The sequence below is a fragment of the Gobius niger genome (assembly GCF_951799975.1).
Source record: "Gobius niger genome assembly, chromosome: 1".
In the NCBI taxonomy this organism is placed as follows: domain Eukaryota; kingdom Metazoa; phylum Chordata; class Actinopteri; order Gobiiformes; family Gobiidae; genus Gobius; species Gobius niger.
In genome coordinates this window covers 34,094,053-34,114,896 of record NC_136852.1, presented here as the reverse complement: position 1 = coordinate 34,114,896, position 20,844 = coordinate 34,094,053, and the positions used below count along the sequence as shown (strand labels likewise).

Below are 20,844 nucleotides of genomic sequence, written 5' to 3'. Positions count from 1 at the left end.
ACCTTCTAGTTTCTAAAAATATGTGTGAGATCTGTGTGAGTGACGTTACATTTGCTGTTCTTAACCCTTGTTATATCCTGACTAGGGTTAACTAACCCTGATCAGAGGACTCTGTTCCATCCAGAAAACATGCCAAAAACCTTTAAAAGACGGAAATAAAATGAATCCTGGAGCCACCGAGCCACCCATACAGCCGGGTCAGTGGTATCAAAAGTTGCATAATGCACCTTTAACTTACATTTTTGTACCTTGTATCAATGAAGTAATACTGTAGCACCATTCTCTGTGCCCGTGTTTCAATTGCATTGAGCTGCCTATTGATGATGGGAGAGTGTGACCACTGCACAAAGCCTTCTGAAGCACATGCCACAGATTCTCCACCCCTGGAGTTGGTGTAGTGAGATATTAAAACAGCTGTGGAGATCAGTGTCCTTGGAAAGCTTTGGATTGGACCTGCGGCTGTGCGGGTGGACATAAAGGCAGAAGACAGAAAGACGTGGGACGTGGCTTCGATGCAGTCAGTGATATGGGAGATGTGCCATTCAGCTAAAATGAGTGACTGTGCTTGTGTTTGACTTGTGTGTGAGCTACTGTTTTAGAGAAACATAGTGACAGGAAAGGCACACATGTAGATCCGGGACGGGGTCAGCAAACTGGACTTTCCGCTGACCACAGTTGTGCTTTTGTGAGTGAATGATGAGGCTGTGGAGAGAAAAGGATTTCAGTTCTCGTGCTGCCACAGGGGAAGACTTTACACCAGTCGCTGATGTTCGGCCGAACAAATAAAGGATTTCACATGACTGATGAAAGTGAAGTCGTTTGTTAATGTGTTTGTGAGAATAAATCAAGTTTGTGTTAATATTAAGGACGTGAATGGACTTCAGACAGCATCATCTGAAAGTAACACCCAGGACAGAGATCTGTCTGTAGAAGATTTAAAGGAATAGGCCACCGTTTTTACATACTAAGATATGTTCTTAGCTCACTTTAGTCGAGTTAATATATCCCCGTCTGGTCTTTGTCCGTGCGCTCTGTCACGCAAACGGAGCACATACGCAGCCTCTCCCACATGTCATATAGCTCCGAAAAAGCTCACGATAGAAGCTACCAAGCTCTTCCACGTGTTCCCTATTTAAATAAAGTTACGTGAAGTGTTTTCATGCGAAGTATATTTACCCAGAAATGTAGCATGTCGATTTTATAAGCAAATAAAAAGGGGGACTATATTGTGAGGCGTAATGATACGAGGAGTAAAACGTTTTCTGGGTAAATATACTTCGCATGAAAACACTTCACGTAACTTTATTTAAATAGGGAACACGTGGAAGAGCTTGGTAGCTTCTATCGTGAGCTTTTTTGGAGCTATGTGACATGTGGGAGAGGCTGCGTATGTGCTCCGTTTGCCTGGCAGAGCGCACGGACAAAGACCAGACGGGGATATATTAACACGTCTAAAGTGAGGTAAGAACATATCTTAGTATGTAAAAACGGTGGCCTATTCCTTTAAAGTCTTTGAGGTGATGGGCAGCTAAGAGTTATGTGGTGGTAACTATGGTAACCGTCCAGATGCTGTTGTTTGGAGCTGGTTTATAGTTAATCGGCTGAGTTCATGTGAATTCACGACATTCTTAAAAGTAATGAAGCGGTTCAGGCGAGCATCCCATGGTGGTAACTATGGCAACAGTCGTAGTTTTTGGTTAATATCTCTGTCATTGTTCTCTCTTGTCATTTTCTCCAAAAGTGGAAACAATCTTCAAAAACACGGTGTTGGTCAGTAGAGAGGACTTCCAGCCAAAAGAGGACGGGTGTGGAGTCAGTCGTGACCGGGGTCCACAGTTTGAGTTTCGGGCGGGGCCCCTCGTCATGTGACCGCAGTACAGTTTGGATGCTTTTTGACAGCCTTATTGAGTGCCTTAGACACACTACGTTATAGTGTTGGAAAAAAGTTTAGGAACTACCAGTATGGAAAAAATAAAGGTATCGAAAGCACTGAACTTACTTCTCTCTTTAGATCCAGGTTTATTATTTCCCCACAATGTTGCTCTTTTTTTCTGTATTATGTTTTTGCCCAATGCTTGACCCATTTTTAATAATTTTTCTCATTGACTGCCAGACATTTTGAAATCAGAGAGCTCTCCACTGCCAGAGGTTTCTCAGGATTTTGACAGAAAATGGAGTTCTTGGTCTATGTCAACACCAAGAGAAAGATTAGACTCTTCTTTCATCTAAAAAAAGCTTTCTTTGTACCTCTTTCCGTTCTTTAGTAATCGTCCGTAGAAAGTAGGTGAAATCAAAAAGCGGAGACAACGAGCTTTTGTAATCAAGCAGAACGATGACTTCGACGCTAATATTTTTCTGCGTCTGAACAGTGTTTCCTTCTATAAAACAGAGGCAGACTCTCGTGTTCTTCTCTCACACGACATTAGCAATAAAAGTGCCATTCCTCCTTTTCCCACACATTACTTGACATTGTAAATGTGCAGATCGTCCACACACTGCTGTTCTGTTTTCTGCTTCTAGATAACAAATAATTTAGTATTGGTGATGGAAAAAGTATCGTCGAGGTATCAGTATCGAAAACCAGGTATCAGTGTCAAAAACAAATCTTACAGCCCTTATTGATCCTTTATGAAGGCGCTTCACTTTCATTGGGGAAAAAAGATATGGACAAAAGCTGAGCGGGTTAACTGAACCCTGTGATATTATATGAATGCACTTCATCATTGTGCCCTGTCAGGGAGACCCCCCCCACCCCCAGCTCCAGCCCTATGCCCCGGCCTGGCCCTGCAGTGTGGACACCAGATCCCCGGATTTGAGCCTCCGTCCCGGGCACACTGCACCTATTCTGGGCTTGGCGGCCCCGCCAGGGCCTTAGCAACATCGCGCTGTTTACTCCGGGCCCTGTTGTGGTGGACGGGGGATTATTTGTTGTGGGCATGCCTCGTGGTCATTGTGTCAGTGTGTGTGTGTGTGTGTGTGACCTCGGCCTGACCTTTGAGCTCACACTGTCTTATGATACTTTTGGTTAAGCCGAGGATTCTGTGGCGAAATATTTGTCCATCTCCACTTTTAGCTGAAACGTGCTCCTTCACGCTCCCACAGTGACGTCACTGATGAAGCCACACAAACATGACCAAAGTGTAACAACAACGCAAAACAAAAAGAGTTTAGGTCGTAGCTTCCAAGTGAGGCGCGACACAGGCCTACAGGCTGTAAGCTCTCAGGTCAAGAAGCTTTTAGATTTGGGTAATGCTGAACTGGAGAAAATGTTCGTGGTTAAGGCGGGGGTTAAGAGGTTAAAACGTGATCTCATTTTTTACACCGACCAAAATGCTTTCCTGAAGATGGAAAATCGACTTCTCAATTTTTTCTCGAAAAAAATTTTCTCTGTAGAAAAGTATCTCTCCTTAAGTGGTCGGGAGGTTATGTAAAGTCTGTGCACAAACTCCCAGGAGCAAAACCAAAAGAGAATCTCTAACAGACTATTATTCCAAACTTTACTTTTCTACAGTTAGTTTGGGTGACCCGCAGGGCTTTGGCTGCCGCCTACATCTCTGCAACACTGAGCAGTTCTCCACAGAGCAGTGTGGGAGCTGTGTGAGGGCAGTGTGGGGGCAGTGTGGGGGCAGTGAGGGGGCAGTGTGGGGGCAGTGTGGGGGCAGTGTGGGGGCAGTGAGGGGGCAGTGTGGGGGCAGTGTGAGGGCAGTGTGGGGGCAGTGTGGGAGCTGTGTGAGGGCAGTGTGGGGGCAGTGTGGGGGCAGTGAGGGGGCAGTGTGGGTGCAGTGTGAGGGCAGTGTGGGGGCAGTGTGGGGGCAGTGTGAGGGCAGTGTGGGGGCAGTGTGGGGGCAGTGTGGGAGCAGTGTGAGGGCAGTGTGGGGGCAGTGTGGGGACAGTGTGGGAGCAGTGAGGGGGCAGTGTGGGAGCAGTGTGGGGACAGTCTGAGGGCAGTGTGGGGGCAGTGAGGGGGCAGTGTGGGTGCAGTGTGAGGGCAGTGTGGGGGCAGTGTGGGGGCAGTGTGGGGGCAGTGAGGGGGCAGTGTGGGTGCAGTGTGAGGGCAGTGTGGGTGCAGTGTGAGGGCAGTGTGGGGGCAGTGTGGGGGCAGTGAGGGGGCAGTGTGAGGGCAGTGTGGGGGCAGTGTGGGGGCAGTGTGGGGGCAGTGTGGGGGCAGTGAGGGGGCAGTGTGAGGGCAGTGTGGGAGCAGTGTGAGGGCAGTGTGGGGGCAGTGTGGGGGCAGTGAGGGTGCAGTGTGGGGGCAGTGTGGGGGCAGTGTGGGGGCAGTGTGGGGGCAGTGTGGGAGCAGTGTGAGGGCAGTGTGGGGGAAGTGTGGGGGCAGTGTGAGAGCAGTGTGGGAGCAGTGTGGGGGCAGTGTGGGGGCAGTGTGGGAGCAGTGTGGGAGCAGAGTGAGGGCAGTGTGGGGACAGTGTGAGGGCAGTGTGGAAGCTGTGTGGGAGCAGTGTGGGGGCAGTGTGGGAGCAGTGTGGGGACAGTCTGAGGGCAGTGTGGGGACAGTGTGGGAGCAGTGTGGGGGCAGCATGGGGGCAGTGTGGGAGCAGTGTGGGGACAGTGTGGGAGCAGTGTGGGAGCAGTGTGAGGGCAGTGTAGGGGCAGTGTGGGAGCAGTGTGGGGGCAGCATGGGGGCAGTATGGGAGCAGTGTGAGGGCAGCGTGGGGGCAGTGAGGGGGCAGTGAGGGCCGTGAGGGGGCAGTGTGGGAGCAGTGTGAGGGCAGTGTGAGGGCAGTGTGGGGGCAGTGTGAGGGCAGTGTGGGAGCAGTGTGGGGGCAGCATGGGGGCAGTGTGGGGGCAGTGTGAGGGCAGTGAGGGTGCAGTGTGGGGGCACTGTGGGAGCAGTGAGGGGGCAGTGTGAGGGCAGTGTGGGGGCAGTGTGAGGGCAGTGTGAGGGCAGTGAGGGTGCAGTGTGGGAGCAGTGTGAGGGCAGTGTGAGGGCAGTGTGGGGGCAGTGTGAGGGCAGTGTGAGGGCAGTGTGAGGGCAGTGTGGGGGCAGTGTGAGGGCAGTGTGGGAGCAGTGTGAGGGCAGTGTGAGGGCAGTGTGGGGGCAGTGTGAGGGCAGTGTGAGGGCAGTGTGGGGGCAGTGTGAGGGCAGTGTGAGGGCAGTGTGGGGGCAGTGTGGGGGCAGTGTGGGTGCTTGTTTCTGTATGTTTATTTTGTAGAAAAATATATTCATAATTTTTGGGCAATTCCAGAGATCTTTCAGACAAAGAACAATATAAAAGTATTCAAAACAAAAGAGCTGTGAAACACTACAGAGGGTTTCTGTCGAGTGAATGTAAAATTCGAACCATTGCTGCTGAAAATATCACACCTCTTTGTATTTCTCGGATGGAAAAGTTGTCTACAGTGTGTCCAGAGCAGGAAAGGGTCATGTGACTAAACCCATGAATGGCGTTGGAACAGACTTTGGAGTGAGTTCTGATCGCACGCTCTCCCAGCTCTCGTAGCGTTAGCCACGTGTAGCAGCCTGCTGTTACGCACACACGCACCGCTTCAGCGTCGGCGTGTGGCAGCGGGGGTGTGGCGGTGAGTCATGCCGTGCCGTGGGGGCCGCTGTGGGGGCCCCTCTGTGAGCATGTGCTGAGTTTGAGGCTGGATGCTGTAATTCCCTGCTCTTATTAATGCAGCGGGTTATTAATATCTGTCCTCAGTGAAGTGGGCCAGACCTGCTGCACACTCCACCGTCCCACATTCGGCTTCACACATGGACCAGTGCAGAGCAGCAAAGTGTTCGCTCGGGTCACGGTTGGAAAATTGATTAGAAATAAAAGAAAAACAATCTAGAAATTGATCAGTTTTGCTTGAAGGTCAGTAACCATGGCGACACACTACTAAGTAACAGCCATAGCAGATTTCCACTTTTCATCAAAATCAAAAGGAGAAATTAGATTTGATATTGACATATTCATATAGTCCAGGAAACCTTTCAGAATTCTGTTTCCTGTATCTTCCCTAAAGTTGTTGTTTACTGTGATCCCACTGAAAGGTTCACTTTCACCGTCAACCCACTCAAAACTTTATTCATATCTCTGACATTGATGACTCATTTAGATCACCTTTGTGCCACTGATTTCCCACTTGTTCATGGGAACATCTACTAGCCCATAGCTTAGCTACATTTCCACAGCGGTACAAACACGGGCAAACAGGAAGCAGAGTAAACCAATCAGTGAAGGGCGCCTGCCATTGATGCAGCGTTATGAGCGGTTCTGCATTAGGATTATGAATCATGAAACTCACCTACTGTCATTCTGGTCTCACCAGGCTAAACGCTGTTTCTTCATGTTAAATCTGATTGACCTTCCTTCCTACAGCGCCGTGTGTGTTGACCTCAGTTTTCAGCTGATGAACAGTGGAGCTTTCCTTTTGCCCTGTTTATCACGGCAAGAGCCTCTCACTGTGCAATGATGATGGATCTGTTTCAATGTAGATTTGAAATGTGCATACCTTCTGTAGATACAGATGGCCCTTTGTCATGAGGACAGGAGCTTGTTAAGGCAATCCCAAAATTGTTCACTCTTTTCAGATGTTTTCTGACTATAAGCATAGTTAGTGCACACAAATCCCTATGAATGTTTAGTCTCATTCTTGCATTACAAAATGAAATAGATCTTTCTGCAGAAGAGAAAAGAAATAAAATTAAAGCTGCAAGCGACAATAGAGGCCCTTGCCCTTTGGGGCAACTCTCTTCTGCACGCCTGCCCCCGTCACGCTCTTGCCCACACCCGGTGTTGCAACCGACCGGAATCATGTTCGTCCCCAGCCTCACAATTCACACTGGCCTTATCCGTGTTTTAGGGGGCGCTATAGCATGGCCCGTCACTGATGTCATGGGAATGGATTCATTTTCATCCAGTTTATAAGTGATTACATTTCCAACTCAATCTGACATGGCACATGCGAATTATAAATGTGCACGCATAGAGGTGGCCACGCCCACATCTATCAAAACATCCTATAACTGTAAGATATTTTTTGTTTTTTGTTTTTTGTGTACAGTATACCTGCAACGTCTCTTACAAATCGCTCAAACTGGGCCTCGTTAGCAAGTGGACCGGCTAATGAGTGTGTTCTGTCCAGTTTGGGCCAGTGCATCAGTGATATATCATCATAGATCTTTGCATGTTTGAATTCTACAGGAAAATATGCTTTTGGAGAGACATATGCATTGGCCACGCCCACATCTTAGAAAACCTGACATGACTTGCATATTTTTCGATCTGTTTTATCTTGTAGAATATACCTGCAATGTTTCATACAAATCGTACAAACTAAAATGTTCAAACTATAGATAGGTGGCGCTGTACTGTGGTGAAGTTGCGCCAAGTGTGATCTGTTCGTTAAAACATAAGATTAGTCAAAATTCTGGATTCTGGATTTGGCCGACTTCCTGTGCGTCTGGGCGTGGCGCTCCGATTCAGTTTTGGTTTGTCTTGACTTTCACAACCGACGGTTTTGGCCTATGTCAAAAAGTGCATGTCCAGATTTGAATAGGGATCAACTTTGAGGGGGCGCTGTTGAGCCATGTTGTTTTGGACGTGGCAAAATCATCCATTTCCATTAATTTTTACGCCGCCTGAATGTCTCCGCCAAGTCTGGTTGGTTTTCAGCGACGTTGAGCGGGTCCAGAATGTGATCGTTGATGAACTGACACAAACCAGTGAGACAGAGGTGTTTGCTGCACAACAGTTGTATTTCCAAGTCAGTTCTTTAGGATGAGATTATGTAAAAACAAGATACATTTCTCTCATTTGGGGCCACAGTTTTGTACTTAAAGCAGAACTAAGTAACTTGTTTACCTTATTAAATCCTTTCCGTAGTCCCTGTGGGGGTGATACAAGTGTTAACGGGATGACTGGGGGGTCTTTCATCTCCCCCTGGTGTCTCTGGTCAGAAAACCACAATTGCAACTTTATATGCCACCAGGTCGGAGTCACCAATACACACTAATGAAATCACGAAGAAGAAGCTAGCAGGCTAACGGGCAAAGCTAATTGTGGGCTTGCGCCACTTAAACAGTATTTACAGCCAAGTTTGAGAGAAAAAAATGATCTCCATTGTGTAATTGGATGAACAATATCCCTCTGTCCCTTTGTCTTTTCTGTCAGCGTAGTATTTACTCTGATGGACAATTACTGAGTAAAAAAACACAACATGCTACAACACCTGCTGTGGTGCTTCTGGCCTCTAGGGGCATGAGTTACTTAGTACTGCTTTAAAGACCTTTTCCCCACAACCCCTAAATAAAAACATTCATTTGAATGAAAGTATGAGTGTGTCTGATATGTCAGTGAAACAAGCCCATAAACAGACAGATTGTCACCACAAACTATTTTATTTGTTTGTTTGTTTTTGTTTTTTTTACAATGAAAATGAAAATATAAAATTAATCTGACAGTTGCTACATCATTTTTCTCATGTTTTTGTCAGTAATCTACAAGGACAGTTTCAAATGAATATTTCTAAATGACTACAGTATCTTTATTCCTGTTCCCTCCAGCATCTCGCCTAAAGTTTATTATGAAACAGCTGTGATGTGGCTCAACTATAGCACAGTGTTCTATAAGGATTCAGTTTGCAGCTGATGTGACGCATAAAGAGCTTTTAGATAGTGCTAATTCACAGCTCAAGGTCAGGCCTTTCTACACAACTTACAATAATAACATATTATTATTAATGCAAAATGTATTTTCAAACACACACGTACAGTACAACACATTCCTTCGCTCACACATACTCTGGTACATATGGTACATCCAATACTTAACCTTAGAAATGAACATTTGAGACTCAGATCTGGTTTGTAAGAAAAGGCAGCTCATATGTTACTGCTTCTGTGACTTGGACGCTGAATTGACTCCTGCAACTCGATGGATTTCAAACATCAATTTCCCGGATCCCAAAGTGAAATGATCCTAGCCATCATCTCCTCATTCTTTAACCCTTCATCTCCGCACAGGCTGATCACCGTGTGTTTGTGTGTCCTTCGCTGCGCCGCTCCTCACTTCCTGTTTCCTGTTTCAGAGGAAGGCGAGTATTTCCTCAAAGTGCTGATCCCCAGCTACGCGGCAGGCTCCATCATCGGGAAGGGGGGCCAGACCATCGTACAGCTGCAGAAGGAAACTGGGGCCACCATTAAGCTGTCCAAGTCCAAAGACTTCTACCCCGGTAAGACCCCGCCACCATCAGCCCCCCTCACCGCCACACTCACACAGGGCCCACAATGCAACAGCGGCCCCCAATGTAGCCGCTTATTGTCTGTTGCTCACCTTTTAAAGTACATTTAGGAAAGTATGTAAAGTCTGCAGAGTTTAAGAGAGGGTAAAGTTTAAAATGTTATAGGTGGTACAAGCTAATTCCTATCTTTCCAAACGCATTTCCAACATCTGCTCTTACAATGCACTGAAGGACAAATCTTTATTCCATTACAAGAAAAGAATCGGGTCCTTTAGAATAAGAGGCCATATGTACACGAGTGGCATAATATATGATATCACCAAATATCACCAAGATTTTCAACGAGCTGCTCCAAAAGTGATGGGCCTGTCTTTAGTATACTGTATTTTCCGGACTATAGGTCGCTCCGGAGTATAAGACGCACCAGCCAAAAAATGTGTAATGAAGAAGAAAAAATAACAGGCTGATTAGGCGTACAGTATACTATTATAACACATTGGTGGTTAGCTACATGAAGCATAAACAACAGACTAAATAAGTGTCTGGTCTGTTAACGTCACATAAACAGTTTAGATAACTATAGCATAAAGAACATGCCAAACTCTCCCTCTCACTCCAGATCACTAAATCTATTGAAATCTTCATCCTCGGTGTCACTTCTGAACAATCGCCTTGGCAACTACCTGGGCACGGAGGAGTAACTGCACCATTGATAAGCCTCTCCCGGCAGCATGTTTTTCAAGCTCTCATTTGTGAACTCGTTCCTCTGGCTGTGGCCATCGAGCTTTTAGCCTGTATTTAGCCTCCGCTACTCGCTCACTCCAAACTTTCTTTCTGCTGCTCGATTAGCCTGCCGAATGTTTAAAAGACAAAGCGAGACCATCTGCATCTCACTGTGTCATTAGTTGATTTGTGTATGACATCACTGATTCAGAAAACAGTGAGAGAGGCAGGTCCGCGGTGTCCGGAGTTCACCAAATAAGAGTCGATAGGGTTTAGTGACTGTGTTAAAATAGAGTCCCTCAAATACATCTGGGATAGGGCGTCAGCTAGAACCAGGTGGTTTATACAGTATTTGACAGTCGGCCCCTTCAGAACCGTGGAGGGTTCACTCAGTCAAACTCATTTGGACCAGTTTGTTGGTCTTGTAGCTTGTCTGTTGAGTTTTGTCTGGTCAGCCTTGGGCCCCTGTGTGTGTCTTTAGCACCTGCAGACGCTCTGATGTCAGCGTTGTCTCTGTGAGAGTGTGCACATACAGGTCCGGCAGTGATCAGAGCAGTTCTCCCTGGGTACGGGGGCCGAGAGAGGCCGAGAGCCTCCCCGAGCTGCCTCCGCCCCGGGCATCTGTATGCTAATGCGGCTGCCTCCTTCCTGAGCCACAATCAAAAGGACCACCTGCTGCAGGGGCCGACACAGGGGCCGCACTCAGGAGCCACAGAGCCTCATTCTGCCGAGACTTCCTCTGCTCACAGCTGAGACCTGCGGCGCTCCAAAGAAAGCAGAGCGCTCTTCAATGACGCCTTAGATGTTTCCTCAGTATAAATCTGCTCCTATAGAACACATATACACACCCTCCTGTGTTAGTGTCCGGGCACCAACCTCACAAGCTAACATTCTGGGCCGCTCTTACTTTAGAAATGCCCCTAAAAGATGATCTGACAATTTACTTACGGAAAAAAAGACACTGGCTCCATAGATCTCATAAGAATATTATTATCACCTTGTTCTGCAGCCGCTGGACTGTCAGGAGACCTGAATGTTCAGTCTCACAATAAATCCATTTGGAAATCTAACAGTGGATTAGACATTTAGACCAATCAGGTGACAGTAAGTGGGTGGAGTTTAACATTAAAAACACAGGTTACAGATTTAAAAATCAACATATTTTATTACTTGTGCTTTTGAGTCAGCTGCAATTAAAGGTAATAAAGAATGTGCACGTCGACGAGCGTAGAGCACAGAGCGTTACAGTCTTCAAGATGAAAGGAATGTGTTTATCCCTTTTAGAACTGGAGCGTCCCCGCAGACGCAACCCTTACCCTAATACTGTTCAAATACTATTAGGGTTTGTCTGTTTTTGATAATGCACCACACAATCCTTATTTTGCTTTTCATGAATGGCCCCCGTGTGAAACGATAGAACAACCATAACCTGCAGTATGTGTCATGTGTGGCATCGCCCATAAACGTCCCGTTACAGACACTACACAAAAACTCAGACAATTCCATTTTCAATGGTTCATCATTGGAAATGATGAAATGATCAACTGTGATATTTTTAACACACGTCCTGTTTTAGTTTCACTGCTCCACATATTACACTGAACGACCTTGGTCTGACCCTTTCTAACGACACAGTTTCAGAAACAGAAAACCATAGAACAGCATTTTTGAGGAGAAAATGACACATGACCCAGTTGATTGAAGCTGACCCGCTTGGCCACAAGACAAAGTAAAATAAAAAACAAGGTGCGCTTGATCCAATAACCAGCCGATATCTCAGTAAACGTTCCAACCAGAGCCTCACCAGATGAATATTTCTGTGCTAATCATACTATGCACTGTTCTACCAATCTGGCCCTGTCTGCTCTGTAATAAATACATTTCATATAAAGAATTCAGGCACCAAGGGGAGCAAAGGTTCCTCAGACACCACAGAGCACTTATCCCAGATTGTCCGACACTAAAACCAAGTGTTTCTAAGTGTCCATGAGGAGTGTCCCAGGTGCGCCTGGTAATAATGGACCGGTGAGTGTGCAGCTGCTTCGCTCAGAGCCTCCGCTGTGTTCGTCTGGTGACAGTGGAGTGAATGTGGGGCCGGTCCGTGCTCTGGAGTATAGCGGAGGAAGTGCTGCGCAACGGGTGACCTTGCCTGACCTCCCCCTCTCCACATGCCACCTGTTCGTGGATGCAGTGGCGGCGGATCTCCCGGCACAGCAGGCCTCTGCGTTTGTGTTCAGACGCTAACACTACTGCACTGGCAGGAAGAGCAGACCGAATAATATCTAAGCCTTGGGGCCATCCACAGAGGCGCGTTTGTACCCGAGGGTTTGGGGAGAACACCGCGGCTTGTTGGTGATGGTAAACAAACAGCGCTTGTACATGTGATATTCATGAGACAGCTGTCCTAACCAGCTCCGGCCCCGTCCTCGTCTGCTCTGCCCGCTCACGCTGACCTGTGGCTGGGTCACATACGGTGCGCACTCCGCACTCATCTCGGACAGCAACCATTGAACCATTGTCTCCATGCACACTGACCTGGGCTCGTTCACTCAGTGCTCCCTCCCATTCTGTGCCTTTTTCGCCGCCAAAAAATGAAAAATATTTGTAAATAGTGCAATGCCCCTGCCAATCTGAAGGGGGTGCTGTGTCTGCGCAACACATTTTGCAAAAAATGGACGAGTTTAAACCCGTCGATATATTTCTCTGCACAGTTTAAGAGAGGAGTTTTGAAAGTTAAGGGGTGATTCAAGTGTATTGACTAGACAGGCTTCTTGAGGATGAAATGTGACAAATGTCTATAGTGCAAATGACGGAGACATGACTTGCTGTCCATGTGATGTATCAGGATAGTCGACATCGTATCACGTAGGTGGGCGAGGTTCGTGCATTGTATGCTGTCTTTTAATTTTCATATGCAATATCGTGAGAATGCATTTGTTTCTCCGTCTTTCCACATGTAGATATGTGACTGAGGTGGAGTTCAGTGGATACGCAACACAAATACACAATAACTTGAGTTTATTTGTCATTCTTTATTGTATTTACCTAATTGTTTGTGGTCTGTGTACGTTCAGAATAAAATGAGAACTTGTGACTCAGCAAGCAAATGTAGAAATGTGGAAACACTTTGGCAACATACTGGTTTGGAGACCAAATATCACTTGATGGGTTGATCTCTGATGGTTGAGGTCTCTTGTGGTTGAGGTCTTTGGTGGTTGTGGTCTTTGGTGGTTGTGGTCTCTGGTGGTTGTGGTCTTTGGTGGTTGTGGTCTCTGGTGGTTGCGGTCTTTGTTGGTTGAGGTCTTTGGTGGTTGAGGTCTTTGGTCGTTGAGGTCTCTGGTGGTTGAGGTCTCTTGTGTTTATGGTCTCTGGTGGTTGTGGTCTCTGGTGGTTGCGGTCTCTGATGGTTGTGGTCTCTGGTGGTTGTGGTCTTTGGTGGTTGTGGTCTCTGGTGGTTGTGGTCTCTCGTGTTTATGGTCTCTGGTGGTTGCGGTCTCTGGTGGTTGTGGTCTCTGATGGTTGAGGTCTCTGATGTTTGTGGTCTCTGATGGTTGAGGTCTCTGGTGGTTGAAGTCTCAGGTGGTTGCGGTCTCTGGTGTTTGTGGTCTCTGATGGTTGAGGTCTCTGGTGGTTGAAGTCTCTGGTGTTTGCAGTCTCTGGTGGTTGAGGTCTCTGGTGGTTGTGGTCTCTGATGGTTGAGGTCTCTGATGTTTGTGGTCTCTGATGGTTGAGGTCTCTGGTGGTTGTGGTCTCTGGTGTTTGCAGTCTTTGGTGGCTGTGGTCTCTGGTGGTTGAGGTCTCTGGTGGTTGTGGTCTCTCGTGTTTATGGTCTCTGGTGGTTGCGGTCTCTGGTGGTTGTGGTCTCTGATGGTTGAGGTCTCTGGTGGTTGAAGTCTCAGGTGGTTGCGGTCTCTGGTGTTTGTGGTCTCTGATGGTTGAGGTCTCTGGTGTTTGAGGTCTCTGATGTTTGTGGTCTCTGGTGGTTGAAGTCTCTGGTGGTTGCGGTCTCTGGTGTTTGTGGTCTCTGGTGTTTGCAGTCTTTGGTGGCTGTGGTCTCTGGTGGTTGAGGTCTCTGGTGGTTGCGGTCTCTTGTGGTTGAGGTCTCTGGTGGTTGCGGTCTCTGATGGTTGAGGTCTCTGGTGGTTGCGGTCTCTGATGGTTGAGGTCTCTGGTGGTTGTGGTCTCTGGTGGTTGTGATCTTTGGTGGTTGTGGTCTCTGGTGTTTGTGGTCTCTGATGGTTGAGGTCTCTGGTGTTTGCAGTCTCTGGTGGTTGTGATCTTTGGTGGTTGAGGTCTCTGGTGGTTGTGGTCTTTGGTGGTTGTGGTCTCTGGTGGTTGAGGTCTCTGGTGTTTGAGGTCTCTGGTGGTTGTGGTCTCTGGTGGTTGTGGTTTCTGGTGGTTGTGGTCTCTGGTGGTTGAGGTCTCTGGTGGTTGTGGTCTTTGGTGGTTGCGGTCTCTGGTGGTTGAGGTCTCTGGTGTTTGAGGTCTCTGGTGGTTGTGGTCTTTGGTGATGTTTGTGATCTCTGGTCTGTTTTATCTCTGGTTGGTTGATCTCTGGTTGGTTGATCTCTGGTGGGTTGATCTCTGGTCTGTTTTATCTCTGGTTGGTTGATCTCTGGTTGGTTGATCTCTGGTCTGTTTTATCTCTGGTTGGTTGATCTCTGGTGGTTGTGGTCTTTGGTGATGTTTGTGATCTCTGGTCTGTTTTATCTCTGGTTGGTTGATCTCTGGTGGGTTAATCTCTGGCGGGTTGATCTCTGGTCTGTTTTATCTCTGGTTGGTTGATCTCTGTTGGGTGGATCTCTGGCGGGTTGATCTCTGGTGGGTTAATCTCTGGCGGGTTGATCTCTGATGGGTTGATCTCTGTTGGGTGGATCTCTGGCGGGTTGATCTCTGGTGGGTTGATCTCTGTTGGGTGGATCTCTGATGGGTTGATCTCTGTTGGGTGGATCTCTGATGGGTTGATCTCTGGTCACTCCTCGAGATGTCTCCTCTCTCCTGGTCACAGCTGGCGTCCGGGCCACCATTTTGAGTCCTCCTCTAATCCCTGCTCTGATTGCACTTCTAGTCCTGTAATGTCCCGACGCAGCCTCCATCAACATGGCCGAATTCTGCCATAAGCCTCTTACGGCTCTAAGCCCCCGCTCCGAGACGGAAACCAAAACATTCCCCTTTCTCTCGTACAGTGCTGGACCATAACCTGGGGATGTCAGTCTGTGAGAGAGCTGAGTGTCAGTGGGGAGGGACAATACTGTGAAATAGTGTTTCATTACAGAATCCTGAATACTCGACTTGAAATGTATTTTGAAATGTATTCCATTACTTTATCCAGGCAGAGTACTGCATTCTGTACACTTAGAATACTTTCACTTTGATTTTCATTTTATTTATGTATAAATGAGGTGTGTGATTTAAAACATGTTGACCTGTTGGGAACTTCTTAGGAACATAAAAAAGCACTTTGTAAATGCAGCAGGAGCAGCAGAGCACAGATGTCACAGATGTCACATGATGCACGGTGCACATGTGTTTGAACAGTGTAAATATTTACAGCATGTTTTGATCGTTTCTTTATTATTAATGTTGTGCAATATGAAGCTGAAATGACTGAGAACCGCAATGTAACTGTATGAGAGAGACAGATTCATTTCTTCCTTTGCAAACAGAAAAGTCTGTTCTCTTCTTTCTTGCGTCAGGTATTTAAGAGGAGAGTCCTGTCTCCTGCCCCCCCCCCCCCCCCCCCCCCCCCCCCCCCCCCCCCCCCCCCCCCCCCCCCCCTGGTCCTCTCACTGGACAAGAGCGCCCAAAGACTGTCTACATTTCTACATACGCTTCATGAGTCAAGGTGGTTTCTGTCTTCGTGAAACAGCTCATGTGAAGTCACATTTACATTTATAGATGCATTTTGTCGCTATGGCCCACATGACTCTGTCATGAACACATTTTACTCAATCTGCTAACACTTAAAAATATACTTGACTGTGCAGTAAATACAGTCAAGTATTAGAGGCTTCTAAATGGATTTCTTTCTTTCTGTTGAAATATCACCTTGGTGACTCACTGTCCTTAAGTCCCAAAGTTATTCATGTATCTTCTAAGCACAAGCACTGCTGTTTTATTTCACAAAGGTAACCAGGGAAGAAAACAGGTTAGAGATCCTGCTTTAAGGAAATAATGGGCCCAAAGTCAAATACTGTGAGTACAGTTGCTCAAGATTGTGTCCATAACAGGAATTCATGGACATGAAGAACATATATACATACATATAATGACATGACCAAGTTCTGCTCTGATCTGCTCTGACTGGACGGACTGTAATAATGTAAAATGCAATCTCTCTAATGCCGTCCATCGAAGTAAGACCGTGCTTGTTTAGACTAATGCATTGGTCCTGCTCATTCAGACGCACACACCGCAGATCAATAGCCTCCATCTCCACTCCGCGTGTTTAGACTTTTAATCAGGACGCGCTGAGGGCCCCAGAGGGACCGGCCATAACCCACAGCGCAGCAGCAGGACGGCCCCGCGCTGATCCATGCTCTCTCCTCGGGTTCTGTTGTCCACTCGTCCTCTCGCCAACAGCGACCAGCTGAGGGACACCGCAGTGTCAGCAGGGCTTACCTCACTACGCAAAACATATACAAGAGGGTCCCACTGAGATCCGGAATTAGAAACAAAAGAATAATAAGAATTATATTTGGTTTGTGTAAAATCAAACCTATTCATGTTTGGATTAAGAACAATAATCAGACACCTTCTTATGAAAATCAGGCAACTGAGAGAAAGTTCATATGTTACGAGAGCAAACATGTAACAATAATGTGTCCTCCAGCACGGAGCCCTGCACTCACTGTGGACCAGTTCATATAGTTTAACATGGAACCATTGGAGTTCATGTGGAGATTGTAAGGTTGCACATCGCATGTCGCCTGAACTGCTCTGGGTGTAGAAGGTGAGGGCCCAGTCATTCTGTAAAGGGTGGGGGTGGGGTCCCAGGAGAAAGTGAATAATAAAAGAATGGGCAGCAGCCCGAGTGTTCCAACTGTCAAACACAAAGGCTGCACAGCAGCGCCATGACAATAGGCTCTTTGACCGGGTCATGTGAGGGGGGGCAGAGGAGGGGCAGTGGGGGTCCCTTCTGTCTGACCACATCTGCAGGACACTGGCACTAAAGCAAACATGGGGTGGAGGCTGTTCTCAAATGCTTTAGCCTGGCCATGAGAAGGGCAGACTCATGCATGTAAACACGCCACACCGGATTATAGCCATTATTGATTTATTTATTTGAAAAGGAGGGACAATACATATGAATGAACATTTTATTTTAAACATTATAACCTTAGGCTAATTTCCATCTGCAGACCCCCTGGAAGGTTGGTGTTACACACAAGTTAGTAAAAACATACAGATACACTATATACAGACTATATACAGACTATATACAGACTATATACAGACTATATACAGACTATATACAGACTATATACAGGCTATATACAGACGAAACAAACGATAACAACAAGAGTGGACGATGTTGCACATGCCCTGATTATCCTGATATTGCACTGACTCCTATTGCCCTGCTCATGTTATTCTACTCTTATTGCACAACCCGTATTACACTGACTCTTATTGCACAACCCGTAATACTCTGGGCCAGATCTTGCGGTGGCGCACGGGGCGGCGCAGGCTCTTGGCGAATTATTTTCCGAGTGGCGGCGCTATATGTGCCATTGGCCTCCGCCACCTGTGAGGGGGCGTCACAAGAGGAGGCGACTGCACTGATGGAAACACGGCTGACATTCACTTCCTCGTTTACATTGCGCTGTCTTGCGTTCTTTCTTAAGCCTTAGGCTCTCACAGGCCAAACTAAAAACTTTATTTACCCCATCGTGAGCTAAACCATGTTCACGTCTGGAGAGAGAAAAAGAGCTACAGCGTCCGCTGTGGCGCGGATCGGCCCGTGCTCGGCGTGAACGCGAAGCAAAACAAAAACACATGTTCACCCCATACAACCACACAACCACTCTCCTGGACGTGGAGTCGATCTGGTTGGAGGAAAATGTGTGTGTCTCCACCCACTTAAATGCGCTAAGTCTGGAGTGGCAAGATCACAAAGTGCTGCTACTGAGGCAAAATGTCACGCTATCGTCTCCGTTTTGATGCACAAGATCGGGCCCACTGACTCTTATTGCACAACCTGTATTACACTGACTCTTATTGCACAACCCTAGTTACATCCGTCGTCCCCCACTCGCACTCTCAAACACACTCTCATTTAATCTGGTCTATTGTACATGTTTTTAGAGGGGAAGAAACCTACACAGACACATATATACACAGTATACTGTATATTTGCTGCAGTCTGTCGCCTCCTCTGGTAAACCTCCGGGTCCACGCAGGTTTGCCTGGGACTGCAGAGGACTGGCCGTGTTGCCATGGCGACTGCAGTGGTCCTGATGTGAGAGAATCACCTGTTGCCATGGTGATGTGAGCTCCACGCCCGTTGCCGTGGAAACTCTCCCGTAGGACCCATCCCCCTCAGCAGGTACAAGGAGACTTCAGACAGGAGCCTCCCCCAGGGCGGCTCTGACTGCAATCCAGGCAGTTAGAGAAAGGCTGGAGTTATCTGGGTCATAGTGTCCTCTGCAAACAACGAAACATCACGCCTGACTAACCCTGTAGTTTAGACCTCTACAAACATGTGCACTTCTTATTTCATATTCGTGCAGCACAACCAAATTGGGCATGAATGTTTCCAGGCATCTTTTGTGCCAGAAAAGCCGACCAGCAACATCAATATGGTCAATATGGTTTTCTCATGTCTTTATTGTGTTGACTTGACCTTGGCCGTTACAAAATGGGCTGAGGTCATTTATTCTAACTTTCTAACTAAGATTCATTAAGGGGCCTGGTGTTTTTACCTTTTCAAATATTACTCTTTGTATATGCCAAAAGAAAAATCTCCATACAAAGTTCCGTCGTTTCAAGGTGTGAATGAGTGGAACTGTTTAGAGGATGAGCTTCAGGCCTGTTCATCATTATTTGTGTTTAAACGAAAGCTTAAAGATAAAAGAATGAATTCATTCACAGACGAGAAATTGTAAAATATTCTTCTGAAATTGTATTCTTGTTTTTGTATGTATATTCTGTAAACTCACTTAGTTAGTGTGCAAATTATAGTTTGTGAAAAGGGTCAGCAAAATAAGCTAATCTTCAGCCTATGCTATTTTACTTTGGACTGAAATAAACATAACTTAACCTTATCTAAAGGACATTTCCCGCCACGGCCTGGAGACGCACCAGTGTTTGACTTGGGCTGATGATTTTTGGGATGATGATGTTGATGCTGCGTCGCTGATTAGATGATTCTGATTTGGTGATTGCACGGCGGTGACACTGATGCCGTCTGTCACGGTGATTGCGCCGACTGCTGCAGTTGTTCAGAGGAATCTCAGCGGCGCCGCGGTGAAAGAAAGACCAGCCCACACCCAAACACAAGCACACACCGACACTCGGATGTGTGCTCGCTGCCGATTGGCTCCACAACAATGACACAGCGTCGGTGGTTGCCATGGTAACAGCCCTGTCTGCACAAAGGCTCCAGTCTGAACGGCTCGTCTCAGGCCTGGCCCCGCTGTCACTGCTTCACTGCAAGACACTTTTGTACATTTTTAATTTGGAGTTCCTAAATTTCTCCAAAAGGTAGAGAGAAGTTTCAAAAGAGGCATGAACCGGGCATTGTCAGATGTTTGACTGATGTAACTGATGTTTATTTCTATGATGTTACTAGCTGAGACCCGGCCTTCGGCCGGGCCTCGCTAGTCTCCACATTTGATATTCTGGGATTATGAGTGATTACAAAGAAATGTCCAACCCGTCACACAGTTCAGCTGTAGACCAGTGGTTCCCAACCCATTCCAAAAACTATGGCCACTACAAATGAGTAAAAGAATGAATGCAAAAAAAAATGTCAAACAAACTGCAATTGGAGTGTTTGATGCACCCGTACTCCTTTCTTATAAACTACAATGACAATATTTTCGCTAAACTCGGGGAACAGGATTCAAGAGACAGTGGAATAATTATGGAGAAATATTAGGGGTTCAGTTCTAACGGTTTGGTTCACGGTGCAGGACCCGTGGTTGGGTGCATCCCGGTAGTGCACAATCCAAAAAAAAGTGAGTAGGGTTTGAAATGAAATAGCCTAATGATCGTTGTTAGACAGTATTTATAACCTTACAATAAAATTGGCAATGCTTTCCAAGCTGCTTTAGAATAAAATGTACCTCTGGGCTCAATACGTGAAAGCAAAATAGAAAGCAAATGGTCCAGCAGCAAAGTAAAAAAAAGATAAAGCAGTGCAGGCCATGCGCGCGTTAAGTTGTAGTGTCATTGTCGCTTTTACGCACACGGAGGATAAATCAGTCGGAGCAGCGCGTGTGATTAGAGGCTCGTGTTTGAGCAGGTTTGGGGCGCACACGCACACACATACACACACGCACACACACGCACACATACATACACACACGCACGAACACACACACACACGCGCACACATACAGACGAACGCACACACGCGCACACAGCGCCCTGTTGGGATGCGCACGCGCACACATACACACACACACGCACGAACACACACACAGGCGCGCCCACACACATCGCCCTGTTTGTACGCGCGCACACGCACGGCAGTCAGATCTCGTGCACTCGCGTTTTTGTGACAGCGGGTTGTCCTCGGACAGCAGCACCGCGGTCCATAAGGACCCGTGGCCAATGCACGAGGCCGGTGGGACTCGTCACGTGGGGGCCGGCCGCGGATGTAATAACACCAACCACGCACACACGCAGTACTGTCGCCAGGCTTCCTGGTGTTCCCAAACGGTCTCCCATCCCAGTCCTAACCAGGCCTTTCCCTGCTTAGCATCGGAG

At 47.2% G+C, this 20,844-nt stretch overlaps 1 protein-coding gene across 2 annotated transcripts in view; it reads left to right on the top strand.

Annotated features, from left to right (window-relative positions):
• Positions 1-20,844, top strand: part of nova2 (NOVA alternative splicing regulator 2) — a 49,187-nt gene that overhangs the window by 10,611 nt on the left and 17,732 nt on the right. For both annotated transcript variants that reach the window (XM_079559734.1, XM_079559733.1), the window contains one exon: positions 9,034-9,177. In XM_079559734.1, the coding sequence (XP_079415860.1) occupies positions 9,034-9,177 (144 nt within the window). The remainder of the gene's footprint in view (positions 1-9,033; positions 9,178-20,844) is intronic.